Source organism: Cebidichthys violaceus, unplaced genomic scaffold (genome assembly GCF_023349555.1).
Source record: "Cebidichthys violaceus isolate CVI_PGR_0920_01 unplaced genomic scaffold, fCebVio1.0.p SCAF_19, whole genome shotgun sequence".
Classification (NCBI taxonomy): Eukaryota; Metazoa; Chordata; class Actinopteri; order Perciformes; family Stichaeidae; genus Cebidichthys; species Cebidichthys violaceus.
The window spans coordinates 1,568,914-1,586,401 of NW_027176361.1; the positions used below are offsets into that span (position 1 = coordinate 1,568,914).

General features: G+C 39.4%; 2 protein-coding genes across 2 annotated transcripts; both read right to left on the reverse strand.

The window, feature by feature from the left end:
- Positions 1–635: 635 nt before the first annotated feature.
- Positions 636–8,992, reverse strand: LOC137874861 (L-amino-acid oxidase-like). The gene is made up of 8 exons (XM_068713827.1): positions 8,924–8,992; positions 7,955–8,014; positions 6,144–6,370; positions 5,200–5,312; positions 4,743–4,944; positions 3,474–3,542; positions 3,206–3,342; positions 636–2,288 (listed from the first exon to the last, which is right to left on the reverse strand). The coding sequence occupies exons 2-8, from the start codon at positions 7,983–7,985 to the stop codon at positions 1,502–1,504; spliced, it is 1,566 nt and encodes a 521-aa protein (XP_068569928.1). The 5' UTR covers positions 7,986–8,014; positions 8,924–8,992; the 3' UTR covers positions 636–1,501.
- Positions 8,993–10,818: 1,826 nt separating this feature from the next.
- On the reverse strand, positions 10,819–15,915 carry LOC137874862 (L-amino-acid oxidase-like). The gene is made up of 8 exons (XM_068713828.1): positions 15,826–15,915; positions 15,507–15,566; positions 14,738–14,964; positions 14,479–14,591; positions 14,017–14,218; positions 13,288–13,356; positions 12,825–12,961; positions 10,819–12,125 (listed from the first exon to the last, which is right to left on the reverse strand). Exons 2-8 carry the CDS (start codon positions 15,535–15,537, stop codon positions 11,318–11,320), a joined length of 1,587 nt encoding a protein of 528 aa, XP_068569929.1. The 5' UTR covers positions 15,538–15,566; positions 15,826–15,915; the 3' UTR covers positions 10,819–11,317.
- Positions 15,916–17,488: the final 1,573 nt, after the last annotated feature.

Here is a 17,488-nt window from a genome sequence, read left to right on the forward strand (position 1 = left end):
GTTCAATAACTTAAACTTACAAATGACACATTTCCTAACATTTTAATTGTATACAAAACAGTATTCTTTAAAATGTAAAATCTTGAGTAAATCCACACATATAGCTCTGGTAACAATACCCTATTGTCTCTGTGGGGTGGAAACCTTGTACTTCCAAATGTTGTTATTTTTCTTTTTTATACAGTTACCTGTTCATCAACTTGAGCTCTGATGTTAACATTGTGATTAAAGAAGTGTATACTGAGGAGACTAGCATAGCTAGCTAGCTAACATAATGTTATGCACTTACTCCCTCAGATGCGGCTGTTCTAATCAAAGATGTACTTAACCCATATCTCAACATTCACTCAATTTGAGCTTGATATTGGTAAATTATTTATAATTTTATGATACATGCAAGTACGTGTCTCATGTATAAAGACACACAACTCAAGCAGTTTTCAATTATTTAAAAAACAGGGTTTTTTGTTTTTGTTTTGGACTCACTAGGTATCCCCTTGAGTGACAACATTAACCTTCAGTGTCTCATCTAGAGTGTCCATTGCCTGACAACTAATATATATATATATATATATATATATATATATATATATATATATATATATATAGTATAGTATATTTGCACCAAACTAACAGCAGCTTAATACGCTGGCCTTGTTTTAATGTACTCTTAATTTGTTTGTTTTTTATATTTTATAAAATGTTTCATATTTGCTATTTTTAAATTACTGGTTGTCTTTTATTATGCACTATGTTTATTGTCATACTCTTAAATTACACATCAGTGTATTACAGTGTCACTTTCTTGCCTTTTTTCTCTCTGTATGACCATTTGTCAATGCTGTTGTTTTTTATGCAATCGACAAATGAAATCATTTCTCAATGGGAGCCTTTTGCTGTGGTTTGGTTTTTAAAGTTTTGTTTTGCTAGTATTTAGTCCTTACTGAGTGACTTGTGAAAAGGTTACAGATTCTGACAATTAAGTGTAATAAGTTATGAAGGTCAGGTTTGAAAATGACAGTTATCATTATTGTTACTGTAATGCACACAAGCCATCAGTTGAGGTCGACAAAGATCATGGAGTGCTTGTTGCCCTTTAATAATGTGCAGCATAACCTGGCGGGGCAGTCTTGCTATTAACAGCAGGAGGCAGTTTATACATTATTAATGCTCTTTAAATGCCTCTCATTTTTGCGCTTCTACATTTTAGAGAAGATTTCTGAGCATCATGAGTTGAAAAATATTTAAAGTAGAGGGGAAAGATAGCAGTGGTTCTTGTTATTTAGCACCTATTTGATCAACAGAAACATCAAGCTTGGAGTGACATTAGTGGTGCACATACTATTGATTTCAAGTGAGTTACATCTGATTATACTTTCACCAAGCAACATTAAACCATTTTCAGTGCTGAAAATCCACCAGTTTCATGTGGAGTTGAGCTGGACAATCCTGATGGGCCTCATTTCTAAAGCAACCAAGCAAAAGTGCTAGATTTTAAACCCTAGAGCTCGTTATGCTGAGTTCTAGCTGAATCTTGGTTGATATTGATAGCAGCCCTGATTGCAGATTTCATAGCTGTCTCGATCCAAGCGTGAGGGAAGGCTGTGTGTTCACCAGCAAAGTGCACCCTGCCTTCACTTCTGAAGAGTTCCTCAGAGTACTCTAAATGCTGGTAGGGTGTGAAGAGAGCGAAGGCGCCCAAGCTGTGAGGATCCATGCTCCACTTCTTCACCACCACCCCTGTGCAGAGAGACCTGACATGCTCACCATGGATCTTTGCCAAATCTCTCAGAGCCAGTTCTTTCAGGTCTTCATCGCTGGCACCTAAGAAGAGGAGGGAGTCGTCAGACCAGGTGTAGGAAGCCAGGAGGACGCCGATGTTCTTATTTGTTGGGAAACTGTGGCTGGGGTAGTAGATGTAACGCGAGGGCCCGTCAGTGATGCTCTTTCCCCCGTGGATGCCATCCTCCTTCCAGAACTTCTTGCGAAAGGTGAGGATGATTTTAGTGGAGCTTTCATAATGGACCCCCCTCAGGACTTCCATCTTTCTGATGGAGAGAGGTGGATCAAAGTCTATAAACAGAGCTGCTTTGGCTGTGGTTGTTACCAAAACAATGTCAGCAGAAAGGTCTGTCAAAGAGGTCTGGTGGCTCGTCTGATAGGATACAATTACACCCTCATCCGATTGGCTGATACGTTTGACCTTAGAGTTGAGGAGGATGGGGACGTCAAGGACAGAAAGAAAAGCCTTGGCTAGGAGATCTGACCCACCGGTCACTTCGTCGTACCTTCAAAACAAAAGGAACAATTTTTAGTCCCTTTTGTATTCGGCACAACCAAAAGTACGTAAAGTAGGCAAGAGTTCTGTCACAACAACACACTCTCACTCCCAACTCATTAAATACAGACAATACGGTCAGTGGCCCTAAGCTTCAAACTAAGATGCTCTACGTTCCCCTCTAGTGCCAGTTTTGGCCGTGTCAGGTAAGGCGTGTCAGTTTCCACATGTACAGTTTCTTGTCACTGGAGGTTACAGGATATCCAACCTTCATATTTGTTTATAATTCATGTAACACTTGACTTCTTTATTTACAGGGTTTGTACAAAGGCATTAAAGTAGTCCATGAATATTAGATATGAGCTTATAGATAATTACAATCCCTCCTTGGCTTAGTGGAGGTTAGTTTATGGCGTTTTGACTTATTGTCTTTTTGATTCTTCACAGTTCATTTTGTTTATAGGCCCTCTGGTGTTTAAGAGAATAATGCAATGAACAGTGCATAGATAATAAACGTTGTTGTGCATGCTTGGAGCTTGCACGGCGTCTGCGGAGGCTCTACGGTGCCACGCCCGAACATAAATGATAAACAAACAGCTCCTGGACGGACGTCCCGCGATTGTTTGACCCATCCACCTGTCTTACTGTCCGCCCTGTGTGTGGACTATCTCGCTCTTCATACTATGTTATTTGGGTTGGTGGGTTTACGTTGGAGTTAGTTGAAAGCGCTGCGTGTCGGTATCTGTCTAACCGTCGGTATTTGACAAAAGAGAGAGTGAGATCTCTGTGGTTGAAACGAGTGCAGCACCCTGAATGCCTTTGTGCTCTCTTCTCCCCACTTGTTTCAAGTAGACCCGGGCTTTGAATTAAAACACATCTTTTGGGACAAACGTAAATGCACAAATGTGTTAAATCAACCAATCGTACGTGGTGTTGTCGCTGACGTCGCTCTGGATGTAGATCATCTCAGTCAGCGCCAGGTGCATGAGGCTCTGTTCATTGAGTAAGTCTCCGATCATCCTCACCGCTTCTGGACTCACTCCACCTTCTTCTTTCAGATACTCCTGTGAAACAACACGCAAATGTGTCCAATCTGCATTAGGGGAACCTAACATTCACATCATTTGTTTCTGCAGCAGAGTGTCAGACTCGGTGCTCATTTTGTGGAATTCCACCAGATCACGTTGTGATTTACCTTTACAGAATAGTGGTCGTACTTCCGTAGAGCAGCTCTGCAGCCATGGGCCTCCACTTCATCTTTCACCTACAGATAAGATCCAGTTTACAGTGGTGCCTCTGCACACAGAAGCCTCGGGGCGATGCAGGATATAATATAACTAACTTTACGCAGCTCTGTTTCGGTTCAAACTGAGCTAACACACACACACACATGCGTCTAGGTGACAAATTTAACTGTTGTTTCAAGAGCATTCAAATGATTATAATTCTAAGTATATTTAGAGGAAATATTTTAAATGTTCACCCTGTATTGTCACAGTGTTTTCCCTCTGTGTCTGATCAGCTGCCCCTCCCCAGTGTATTTAAACCCTGTGTGTCCCCTGTCTCTGTGTTGGTTTGTCTGCCCTGCAATGCTTCCCGGTATGTTCCCTGCTACCCTGTATGTATCCCTCATGCTTTTGTCCTAATTTACCTGATTCTGTTTTGTGTTTTGCCCATTCATGTTTTTTCCTGGTACACATTTTTCGACCCCGCTGCTCTGCAAGTTTTGTTTTTGAACATTTTCTTGATAATTAAAATCACTGTAACCATCCCTCTTTCCCCCCGTGTGTCTCTGTGTTTGGGTCCATCCCCTGTTACTGTTTTTGCCTTAACCCTGACAGAACGAACCAACACTGAGACAGAGGACACACAGGATTTAAATACACTGGGGAGGTGCAGCTAATTGGACACAAGAGGATTCAATCAAGGGCGGGGCAGACAATCACACAGGCGGGAAAACATACAAAGACAGGAAGTGAAGTGAACACAGGACAGAAGAGGCAGGGAAATTCAAAATAAAACAGGAAACAAACTAAACAAAAATCAAGACTGTGACATGTATGTCCTGTAACCAGGGCATCTTAAAAATGTTCATTATTCAGCCAAATGTTTCAGTTCTATTCAATAAACATATTTTGACCTCCATATAATCAAATCCATGCTTACTGGGAACTTATATTTTTTTTGTGTATATATTGATGCTTTGTTTTAATAACAACAACACAAAATTGCATTCAGTCTCCAAAATTCTAGAAAAAAAACAAGGTTTCAGCAACGGGGAAAGAAAAACAGCTATTATAAAATTTACTATATGACATTTAAGGGGATATAAATTGAGTCAAAAGTGCAGAGATGTTAATAAACATCTGTTTAGAACAATATCTTTCAGCTCATATTGGAATCAGATTCCCATGGATTAGGCCGTACGCTGCATCACTCCTTTCTGCCCTCTAACACAAAGTACCTTCTGCAGAGCTTGCTGTAGCAGTTGGTCGGCTGACCTCTCCCTCTCTCTTTTTGGAAGTTTATACTTCAGGATGTCGGGATTCGCTTTCACTGCGTACGTCCTCTTCCGCAGCCCGTGGACCAGGTAATAGGTGTTGATGTCCTCCATGATGAACTTATTCAGCTTGACTTCCAGTTTATTAGCAAACCAGTGGACGATGCTGTGCAGAGATGAGACACTTGATGCTGGCATGTAGCTTTTACATTCGAAGAGATTTGAGTGAAGACAAATAAGACATTGCTAACAAGGGCTTATGACTGTGGCATTTCCACACTGTGCACAAACAAAAGATGAAATACATTTTCTGTTGAGTTTCTTTTAGTAGTTTCGTATTGATGCCCAACAAGGATAATTTTTAACTGGCTAAAGGTTCAAACACTGTTGCATTGCTCATTTAAGACACATTTTCACTCACAGGTGAGAACTTGGGATCCTCATGGCTCCCAGGTCAGCATACCAGCCCTCTTCTTCATTCCTGTGGGTCTCCACTCGTCCTCCAACTCGACCACTGGACTCCAATATGGTCACCTTGTCACGACAATTAAATAAAGTGCTTAATAGGTGTCTGATTCCGGATTTGGAAACAAGAAACCACCACCGATGCAGTGTTTGTGTTATTGTTTGACTTTGGTGCTTTCAGGAATAGTTTGGATTCAAAAAAGTCACACAATAACGGAAACTAAACGATGGAGGCAGCGGTAGACCAGCAACTCCTGTGTTCTGAGAGGTAGAATCACTGTTTTTGTCAAAGGAGTCTTGTATCTTTGAAGAGATCATAGATAACGGCTTCAGTTCCCCGTCAGAAAGGTCTCTCTGACAGAAAGGTGAAGAGGTGAAAACATTCTGAATATAGCTGATATTGACTGTTTTAGGTGTCTAAAATACGTCCACAGCAGTACATTGATTTACTCCGTGCTGGTTCTCCTGCCTGTTTCTCCAAACTCTATCTACTGTAGTAATACACTGACTGTGGAGAAGAACCTCATGCAACCCCAATTTAAAAACAATCCAAACCATTTCCTTAAAATTGGCTCATTTACACAGTTTTGCAGTTTAATAAACCATTACAGTTTTCCTTTTGTATCAGAAATTATAACAAAGAAGGTGAAACAAAATGTGCATTTATTTACCCTCTGTGCATGTTTTACCTTATGATTTACAATTTTAAGTAGTGCATCTTAGGATTGTTACAGTAACCTGTAACAAAAAGTGATTTTTGCATAACATTGAACATGAGCCGGTCAGCCTGTGATTTGTGGTGGCTGCACATTTCAGTTTGTAGAAATGCTTTTTTTTTCTGACCCCTGGTGGCCAACAGAAAATTAAAGTTGCTTTATGGTGTCATTCCGTTGCATGTACCTGGTGTCCTGCGTCTTGCAGGAGCTTGGCAGCCGTCAGTCCAGCCATGCCAGCTCCGACGATAACAACATGATGAGATGTATTTGTGTGAGGGAGGCCGGTCTTCACCGTGTGCAGAAGCTCCTTGTAGTCATTGTCCTTCAGACAGTCAGCCAGATGTTCCTTCAGGCTGACAGCAGCAGCAGTGTTGCTGAGGTAGAGAGTGAACAGCAGCACACTGACAGCAGCTGGAAACACAAAGAGAGAAAAGACACCACTTAACTCCAACAGGGAATACGTCAAACGATTCATAACCTTGCTTAATCCTGGGATAATTAATTCAGCCAAAAGACTAAAGCCAAATTCAGGTTGAAAAAATTTGATTTGAGGCGAGACACTGAGAAAAAAACCTCTGCTCTGTTCTTTATTACCCTTAAAACAAAAAAGTCATAAAGTGAAGATTCCAAGAACAATTGGCTCCATTAAATCACCTGCTTATAGCAACTGAAAGCTTGCAAAATTATCATTTAACTCTGTAACTGTACTTTCAACTACAGCTCCCATGAATGGTAGCTGGGTTTCCTCCATATCTGTGACTCTTTAGCTGTAATCTCTTCTACAGGGTTCAGTCCTCTCCATCCTGCTGCTACAGAACATGTGAACTCACCATGACAATAAACGTGTGACGGTCTAGGGCTCAAGGGAAATCAAAACAGAAAAGAGGTTTTCCTTCTTCACAAGAAACCCACAGTGCTGGTCTCATTCTGCCTCTATGACTCTCTAACTTGTATTTTAGGGCTTTGTGATTATGCCTGGATAGTAATGATATTTTATTCAAGGGGAACACTGTAGATTTATTTGGTATCGTTTTACTTTGAATTTGGTGTTATTTGTAAAAAAGCTCAATTTAAACCCAAGAAGATGAATTCATTCATTATTTATTCTCCATATATCCTAAACTGTACGCTTTTCTGTAGACAAATGACAGTTCTTAGGTTATGTTTGGAATTAATTGAAAACAATTAACTAAAAGTGTACAGCGGGAAAAAAAGTCTTTTAACATTTAGTCCATCTTGATCATTGATAATGATCTCAAATTTAACCTAATATGATCAGACATCTACTACTCTGGGTTATTCTATTATATGGTGAAATATGGAATAACATTGTGCATGGATCAGTCTAGAAAACTGAAGAATTTTCAGTTCTCAAAAGTGACAGTCAAAAGCCAGTGTGTTAATGTCAGCTGATCTGCTCAGCATGTGACACACACAATATTCCTGTAAAGTCCAGTGAAGACTCTCCTCATTCGTCATGCAGGGAAAACAAAACCTTGCTGCTGTTATTACTCATTTAAAAAACTGCAGAGGAGGAATCAGATCAAGGAAGTGATGACACATACTTCACATATTTGAAAGCAAAGACCAATGACTAAAACATTTAAACCAAAATTGAATGCCAACATGACAAGGGGCAGTCTGATTGCTTAGTTCAGATATTTAATCTGCTTACTATTTGGGGAATTATAAAATATTCCCCCACTGGCTCAGATACTTTCATCCCCAGGACAATATCTTACAGTTACACACACTTGCCACTTTAATAATATACTTGTTTTAACATGCTGCTATTTGTTTGTTTACCATTTAATAGTTTTCCATTCTTAAATTATGTCACCTACTATTGCTCTGAGTTTATTGTTATGCACCATTCACCTAGTCATATTCCTTGCATGTGCAACGTACTTGGCAATAAACAGTTCTGATTCTGGTTATTTTGACAATACTTTGTCTAAATAAAAGAAAACACAATATTGCGGCAGAAATACTCACATAATTTCCATTTCACCACATGTGGATCCATCTCAGTTTGGAAGCTTGTTTCCTTTCCGTCTTTGGTGACAAATAAATAGAAACAGAAAGAAAAGGGGTGCTTAGTCTCAGTCACCAGAGACGTTCACAGGAAGAAACTCAGCCTAACAGTGAGACCACAGACAGAGCAGACTGAATTAAGTTTCACTTTCGTTTCCATGTTCATGGTTCTTGCATCTGTTGAAGAGATGCAGATGCATAGATAAAGTAGCAGCAGACACCGGGTTCACTTCACCACCGCAGCATCTTTTCTCTCTTACAGTTTGCGTGTCTGTGCTTGTGTCTCCGTCTATGTGAGAGCAGAGGAGCTCGGCGTGATATTAAATGATAACAAAACATTAAAAAGTATGACTAAAAAAGCACCAGTAACGTGGGAGCTTATCAATACTCCGATGTTTAGATTTGTTAGGTAATGTAAAAACACAAATGTGTCTCTCTGGAGCCAGTGAGTGGAGGTGCAACATGGCAGAGTTTCAGGTCATTATACACTAATGAAAACGTAGTTATGCATATTATATTCCCTTTCTGCCAATTAATCCCCCTAAAAGTTGCCTCTCTGACAGTTACAGTGTCCAAGTTTACATTTATGTTTATCGTGTTCTAATTCTTTGTATTTTAAGTATATTTCTGTTTTACATGAATGATTCCTTTGTGCTGTTGCTGTCTTAAATATAATATATATATTAATATAAATTATATTTGTACTAATATTTATTTTAATTTGCACTGTTTTATGTTTTGATATTTCTTTTACTTTCATTCAATTATATTAGAAATTGTTGCAGTGATGTAACTTTCCATTCAGGGTCAGTGTAATGTGTTGTAAATTAAACTAAAATGAACCTCTTTTTAGACAAAAAAACTGATAATTTCTTATGCTAATATATTCGTAGAGAGATTATACAATTTTTAAGATGAAAGGGTTCTTACCTTTTGTGGAGCTTAAACAAGGAAAGCTGGTGGTACAGTGACCCGATGTGAAGTTGTAATCTCTTATATACTGTAAATTGCATCAATGCTGGAATTTTTCTCTCATCTGACCAGGTTGACCACAAAGGGCATGACTCTTGTCTGTGTCTACTATCAGGGTTTGGCTTTCAGTTTCATATTCATCAAACTCGTGAAAATCATCAAGAAGGAGGCCGTTTTCAATCTTATGGGAACTTTGCCAGAAAAGCAACTGCATTGAGGAAGTGAATCAAGTATCTGAGCATAGTCATTCATCGAAAGATTTTAAACACTACTTCAACCTTACTGATGGTAACAGTGTAAAACTAAACTAAACTCGGAATTTGGCAATTAGTCAACTTGCTTGGGAAGGGAAAGTATATTGGCATCGGCACCTGGAAGGTCCAAAATGGATGAGGCTATCATAACAGCTATGTTTTATACAACTCTTCTATGCTGATGATGAACTCCTCTAGAAAAGAGACAAATGCATTTGCTTGAATGTTGTGCCAACTACTTTCCAAGGATGTGTGAATTTGTGCAACTTTTTTCCATCCTTCCGTCTTTTGCTCTGTCTTACATACCTTCTGCAAAGCTTGTTGTAGCAGCTCGTCGGCTGATTTCCTTTGTTCACTTTTACAAATTTTCTCTCATCTGACCAGGTTGACCACAAAGGGCATGACTCTGTCTCTATTTACCATCAGGGTTTGGTTTTCAGTTTAATATTCAACCAACTCGTGCAAAATCATCATAAAAGGAGGCCGTTTTTAATCTTATGGGAACTTTGCCAGAAAAGCAACTGCATTGAGGAAGTGAATCAAGGACTTTTTAATCTGAGCATAGTCATTCATCTTAGATTTTATTTGCTAACCACCTCTGTCATTCTCACAGCCACATGGTATTTTAAACTGAGTTAGTCTTTAAGAAAGTATAGAGTACTTTATGTATCTGATCCACCGCAGTGCATTTTGGTGTTGATACAACACATTTTTAGGAAATTGTTTATAGATATAAAAACCCAGCAGACGAAGTACTTGACAAATCAAGGTATTACATCACAATAATCTAAACATGTTGTATAAAGGTAATAGTAGTAGTAGTACTCATAGTAAGCTAGGAAAGGATAAACATTTAAAGATAAACAGGTAAAATTGTTCGTGAAAAGTAACGGTTGAAAGCTCCATCTTCTGCCACTCCAAGTGGTAGTAGTAGGATGCAAACGGTCAGGTATGCATCAAGGAAAATGACACAAATGCAGCCTGGGCAGAAAGTAACAGTTAAGTGATTTAATGGTAATTAAAATCATGATACATAAGCTCACAAGTGAAGGGAGCACATCCAGACAGAAGCAGGTGAGAACCACAGGTTAACAGGAATGGGACAGGAAGCAAAGGCAGGAAGGAATATTGACAATGAGGTCAGGAGCAGGTGGAGGTGGGCTGGTATAAATACTGTGGGGGGTATTTGGGGAATGACGAGCAGGTGAGCAGTTGGATGTAGGAGTCAGGTGACTGTGACCGGGTGGGAAAGTCTGAGGGGCATCAGGTGGATGGATGGGGAATGGCAGGTCTGGAGAGTTCCTAAGAAATGCATGGGCATGGGGCAAGTGAGAAGTGCCTGGAGACACAGCAAAGTAAAAACAGCCGAGCTAGTAATACAGACTTGACCAAACAACCTTTATTTGTTAAATTACATGAACATATTATTGCAACAATAGTCACTTTGTAGTGTTACTAAGCATCCACATGAACATCAGTTAAAATGATCACATTTGGAATGTAACAGGTGAATTCGTCATTAGACAAAAAAATAAATAAAGGACTACATGTACCATTTGTCAATGGCAATCCTTTGTTTTAGTTGTAGATTTACTTCTGTGAATCACAGCCACAACAAACATATGTACCATGTGACAAGCATACCTGTATCCCCTGATTGATTATGTATAATACTATTAATTAAGTGACACTTTGAAGCAAGAAGGTCCAGGGTTCAAATCCAACAGCTGGTTGAGTTCTTTCGTGCTCAGTGTGTTCCCACAGGCTAAAGACATACAGGTTATGTTAATTGCTGACTCTATATCAACATAAATGGTGTCAGTAATAAAATGGCATCCTGGCAATGTGAGCTAGGTTTGGCTGGATTGGAAGGTTGATGATTAAATGTATATTGAAATTAAGTTTTTTGGGGGATTGTTTTCAATCTTTATGAAATTGATTCATTTTTATTTGTATACTAAACAAACACTTCATTTCATTCTATGACAGACGCATTTCAACATATAGTACATTTCTGTGGCATTAGCTAGATATGTAGCACCTTTTTGTGTTCTTTTTATGAATACCATACAGTTGTTTAGTCTCGGTCATCCAGAACCTAGAGGTCATCTCTAGGTGGACCTTTAGCGGTTTTTAAATTCAAGACGGTCACTTTGTTAATATTGATAGCAGCCCTGATAGCAGATTTCATGGCTGTCTCCATCCAAGCATGAGGGAAGGCTGTGTGTTCACCAGCAAAGTGCACCCTGTCTTCACTGCTGAAGAGCACCTCAGAGTACTCTAAATGCTGGTAGGGCGTGAAGAGAGCGAAGGCGCCCAAGCTGTGAGGATCCATGCTCCACTTCTTCACCACCACCCCTGTGCAGAGAGACCTGACATGCTCACCATGGATCTTTGCCAAATCTCTCAGAGACAGTTCTTTCAGGTCTTCATCGCTGGCACCTAAGAAGAGGAGGGAGTCGTCAGACCAGGTGTAGGAAGCCAGGAGGACGCCGATGTTCTTATTTGTTGGGAAACTGTGGCTGGGGTAGTAGATGTAACGCGAGGGCCCGTCAGTGATGCTCTTTCCCCCTCGGATGCCGTCCTTTTCCCAGAACCTCTCGCTGAATGTGAGGATGATTTTAGTGGAGCTGTCATAGTGGGCTGCCCTCAGGGCCTCCATCTTGTTAACGGAGAGAGCTGGATCAAAGTCCATGGAAAGGGTTGCTTTGGTTGTGGTTGTTACCAGAACAATGTCGGCAGAAAGATTCATCAAAGAGGACTGTTGGCCTGTCTCATACGAAACAGTTACACCTTTATCTGACTGACTGATGCGTTTGACCTTAGAGTTGAAGAGAATAGGGACATTGAGGACATTAAGAAAAGCTGTGGGGAGAAGGTCCGACCCACCAGTCACTTCTGAGTACCTAAAAAACAAAAAGACAAATAGATTCTCTTATTGAATGCATTCTAGAAGAGAGAGATTTGCAATGAGTCTGTATGCTGTTGAAGTAAAAGTATGTATAGTATATATATATATATATATATATATATATATATATATAGATTATGGAGAGCAACCTGTAGTCATTCGTGTCTATTGACATTAATTCAAGGCTGCCAACATCGGAGTCAAAGTTGGATTCACATGACTTATTATACCAAAAATCTAAGACAAATTAACGTTATCTCCATTAGACATAGTATTGTCTTAGTTTTCTGGTTTGGTAAACCTTCTGTACACTTCCTGCCCAGTTCCAACAAAGTAGCGACTTGCTGGTTAACACAGCGGAGCAGGTAGTATCAAAAGAGTTATGATAATTTGGTGAAAACCAAAGCAAAGCTATGTAAGTTAATATTGGACGTATATTTGATGGGTGGCCAGAAACACAACCCAATGAATGCTAATGTGTGGATTAAGTGAAAAATTAAACTTTGAAGACAAAATTTATGAAACGGTGTCATCTGCAAAGAGGTGTACAGTATAACATCAGTTTTCCAGACCTTTCATGACAACTGTTTGATTTTCATCACCTTTTCTGGCTAGTGGTTTAATATTATTGAACTCTACTGTGCAATTGTTTTCACATTTTGAATAGCTGGCAGTTTGGGGTGTTGGTCCTCACTTCACGTCATCATTGATGACAGCCTGTTCATAGATCAGCTCACTCAGCGCAGTGTACATGAGGCTCTGTTCATTAAGCAGGTCTCCAATCATCCTCACTGCTTCTGAACTCAGACCTCCTTCTTCTCTCAGATAGTCCTGTGAAATAAACAAAGTTTCAAAGGTTTTTTTGTGAAGTTGGGCTTAGCAAGAAGATTTACAATTTATTAAAACAAACCTATTTGATCAAATGTTTTCCACTAGTCAGATTTTGAAACATCAAGAACCACGCATTCATTTTATTTACACTTATATAGGTGAGGGAAGTTTGAGCAACCTGTTTCAAATGGTGAACCATCGGAAATGGCACATCTAATTGATTCTATTAGTAAATCACTAAAATATTATTTGTGATTCTCAAAATTCATATACCCAACACATCGTTCTATTTTTACAAGATTTGTTGACATCACGTTGTGTTTTACCTTCACAGAATAACGATCGTATTTTATCAGCGCTGCCCTGCAACCATGAGCCTCCACTTCATCTTTGACCTAAAAAAACAGAAAAGGAAAAAAATCACTTGCATTGATGAAGTCAAATGAATCATCTAATGAGCTGATGGTGTATCCATGAGTATTCACAAAATGAGCTTTGATTTCTAAGTCTATAATGAACCATGAATGTGTAACTCAACTATATGGCCAAGTCTGACACAGAACGCAAACCAATGGTTGGGGCCCACAAACCAAAGAATTATGAAGCCACCTAGCAGCAATGCAATTATTTCTGTTAAATCCAATACTTTGGTCCAGAGTGAATTATTTGTTAATGTTATATGTTAGCTCAACTGGTTTGTTTTCTTCGTCTAATTTTAGAAAACCAAAGATTTTAAACATCCTGCTTCAACCTTACTGATGGGAACAGTGTAAAACTAAACTATACTCGGCAATTAGTCAACTTGCTTGGGAAGGAAAAGTATATCGGCATCTGCACTCGGAAGGTCCAAAATGGATGAGGCTATCATAACAGCTATGTTGCACCATGTTTTATACAAACTCTTCTATGCCGATGATGAACTCCTCTACAAAAAAGATGAATACATTTGCTTGAATGTTGTGTTTGTATGTTGTCCTTTGCCAACTACTTTCCAAGGATGTGTGAATATGAGCGACTTCTTTCCATCTCTCCTTCTTTTCCTCTGTCTTACATACCTTCTGCAAAGCTTGTTGTAGCAGCTCGTCGGCTGACTTCCCTTTCTCACTTTTACTAACGTTGTATTTGAGGATGTCAGGGTTTCTTTTCACTGTGTCCGTCCTCTCCAGCAACCCATTAACCAAGTAAAAGGTGTTGGCGTCATACATGATGAATTCATTCAGCTTGACGTCCAGCTTTTCAGCAAACCAGTGGATAATTCTGTTAACAAAGGAGGTGATAGTCGCAGACTTTCTGCAAGGTATTTCTATGATGTGTAGCAAAGACAGTAAATTAATAAGGATCCCTCTGACATACTTGATGTGTAGGCAATCCCTGAATAATTTTAGATTTTTGGATACATTTGAGTCAGTTCTACTGTGCCAATTGTATGACCTTTACAATAGCTTATCTATTAATTTCAGGGCCTTTAGATTCTATCAAATGAATGTAAATGCTCAACTCAAAATATACAATCTTACCGATGACAACTTGGGATCCTCATGGCTCCCAGGTCAGCATACCAGCCCTCTTCTTCATTCCTGTAGGTCTCCACTCGTCCTCCAACACGACCACTAGCCTCTATTATGGTCACCTTGTCACAACAGATTCATACAACTGCAATTCCAGCTATTGCTGATACCACAAGTACTATGAAACGACTACTGTGAATATTGCTACTACTGTCAACATTGTTGTTAACATTTGTGAAGCTCTAAAATGTCATCCCGTTGCATGTACCTGGTGTCCTGCGTCTTGCAGGAGCTTGGCAGCCGTCAGTCCAGCCATGCCAGCTCCGACGATAACAACATGATGAGATGTATTTGTGTGAGGGAGGCCGGTCTTCACCGCCTCCAGAAGCTCCTCGTAGTCGTTGTCCTTCAGACAGTCAGCCATATCATCCTTCAAGCTGACAGCAGCAGCAGTGTTGCTGTGGTAGAGAATGAACAGCAGCACACTGACAGCAGCTGGAAACACAAAGAGAGAGAGAAGCACATCCAAATAGGGAACATTTATCAAGATATTTAAAATCTTTATTGATTGTTTATTGAGCATACTTGCTCTTTTTCCTGGTTGCCAAAGTGTGAAAGAACCCTCGAGTCAAAGCAACTAGATGTGAAAGACTTTCCTTTCTCCTTGTTTGCATCGCATAAACAAACACTTACCGGAGGCTGTCATGAAGACAGACTCAGAATAAGTCCAACAGTCAATAGAGTTTCTGTTCTGGCAGGAGTTTCTTTCGGAAAGTCCAGCTAAAAATGTGCCTCTTCTCCTTTCATCATACAGTGAGCAGTGTAATGCAATTTGTGATGAAAAAGCAAAAGTACAGCACTGATATCTTCAATGGGTCTGAATCACACTGTATAAATCATGGAACTAAGCTGACTCAGTGCCTCGGCCCATTCACTACAAACCAGATGAGATTGATAATTAAGTGTTCCCATGATCGCGAAATAAGGGTTTCAAACAGAGTTCACGTTTAAATGATTAAAAAAAAAGTCTTAGTTACCTGATTTCCATTTTGCCTCACGCAGATCCATCTCAGTTATGAAGTGTCTCTTCTTTCCCTCTTTGGCAACATGAAGAGAATGAAGAGCACGAGGGAAAAAAAGTAGACTGTGTTTCAATCCTAGAAAGTCCTGACTGATATGAGGAACTCTCAAGAAAAATATAATCAAGTAAGTCCCAAAGCTTTGATACAATTTAGAGGATTTTTACACATTTTGTAAATTCTAATCCTAATAAAATACTATATTTCAAATGTACACTGTAAATAATTCACATTAATAATTTATATATACATATATATACACACTACAGATTCTTACCCTTTCAGGAGTTGTCAGCATCTGCTTTTAGAGTAACCTGAAATCGTGAAAGAGTTTGGTCCTCGTATTTATTATACACCAGCACATCAGAATCAGGTGATCTAGAAAAACACCCCCAGGTCTCCTCCATCCCTTCATGATCTGTCACCGCTTACATCGAAGGGGGGGGGACAGGTTACACCCTTGACATCAGGCTATCACAAGGCTGACACAGACAGAGAACCACAGAAGAGCAGGCCAACAGGTCTCATGATCAGTAAAAACATTACTCCAACATCATCATCATCATTATCGTGTATATATGTCATCTTGTCTTATGGGAACTCTGCCCAAAACATGAACTGATAGGAGGAAATAAACAACACATTATTTCAATTATTGAGTCATCTTGGATTAGCTTTGCTGTCATTCATACAGTTACATTTTCAGTATTTATCAGAGGAGGCACCTCCCATACTTATGCTATTCAGAATGAGACACTGTGTCTATTTGACAACGTATGTAGTGTAATCTGTAATTATATTTTAAATATTACTGATCAAAGATAATTCCAAGACGACATATTAGGGCCATTGTAGATAAAGAACAACAACAAAAACCCCCCGTAAATTTAGGATTTTTGTTCTCTTAAATTTAATTAGATTTTGAAATTAAAGAAACAAATGAATTAAACTGTTTTGTAAATCACGTGGTTACGTGTTTTCAAGGAACCACGTCGCTTCACACTGAAACTTTTGATCAACCTCATCAAACACTGGTAAACAGGAAATGCAACATACACTATATTCAATTGCAAAGTACAATTTGATCAGGTCATCCACTGCAGGCGTAATACAGTGCAAGCCATGGCGTCCGTGGCGTGATGTGGTTGATCCAACCTTGTTAAAGATTATTTTTGGGCACTTTATGTCTTTAATTGAAAGAGAGAGTGGAGCGAGACAGGAAATGTGGGGAAGACAGTAGTGGAATGACATGCAGTAAACTGTCCGGCCAAGAGAATCAAACCCGTGACTTGCTGCTCTTACTGTGTGTGTCCTGACCACGTGGCCTAGAAGCAGGTGTGTCATGTGACTGTATCAAGACTAAAGATTCCCAGAAGTCAAAGGAAAACTGTCTGCAACATTTCATAATCTACTTTCATCATGACTGTGACAAACCCTCTGCAGAGTGACCACAACATCTCTAAACATTTGGATCACATTTGGATTGTGAAATGTGTCATAAAAAGATGTGCAGTAAAATTCACCTCAGAGCGTCAAGTCTCACTTCCTCTAAAAAACATGTACTATATAATTGTATTATGACTACATTGTGGTTTGGATGGTACAGGGACATCGTATAATGCTATTTAATACTTTGATACAGTTTAATACTTTGATAAATTGAAGTATATAAAATAAATGTGTTTGTGGGACAACATGTTTTTGATGCACTGTGAATGATGAACTGCAGGGGGCAGACAAGGAGTAGTGCATCCAATATTTGTGTGTGTGTGTGTGTGTGTGTGTGTGTGTGTGTGTGTGTGGTTGAGTGTTTGTGAGAACTAGAAAGAAAAGAAGGAAGGGAAAAGAGAAACTGACGGTGTATTCATGGAAACATCTTTGTGATAGGCACCACAGTCTTGAAATCAACGTAATAAAGCCAGAAACCGTTCAGACTGTTC

Excerpts from the sequence above, each read along its gene's own strand:
- LOC137874861 (XM_068713827.1), bottom strand. The coding sequence starts at position 7,985 with ATGGATCCACATGTGGTGAAATGGAAATTAT. Across the intron at positions 6,371-7,954 it reads TGTGGTGAAATGGAAATTAT|CTGCTGTCAGTGTGCTGCTG; the intron begins GTGAGTATTTCT and ends TTGTGTTTCCAG. Across the intron at positions 4,945-5,199 it reads AGGATCCCAAGTTCTCACCT|CATCGTCCACTGGTTTGCTA; the intron begins GTGAGTGAAAAT and ends ATCTCTGCACAG.
- LOC137874862 (XM_068713828.1), bottom strand. The coding sequence starts at position 15,537 with ATGGATCTGCGTGAGGCAAAATGGAAATCAG. Across the intron at positions 14,592-14,737 it reads TGCAAGACGCAGGACACCAG|GTGACCATAATAGAGGCTAG; the intron begins GTACATGCAACG and ends TGTTGTGACAAG. Across the intron at positions 14,219-14,478 it reads AGGATCCCAAGTTGTCATCG|AATTATCCACTGGTTTGCTG; the intron begins GTAAGATTGTAT and ends CTTTGTTAACAG.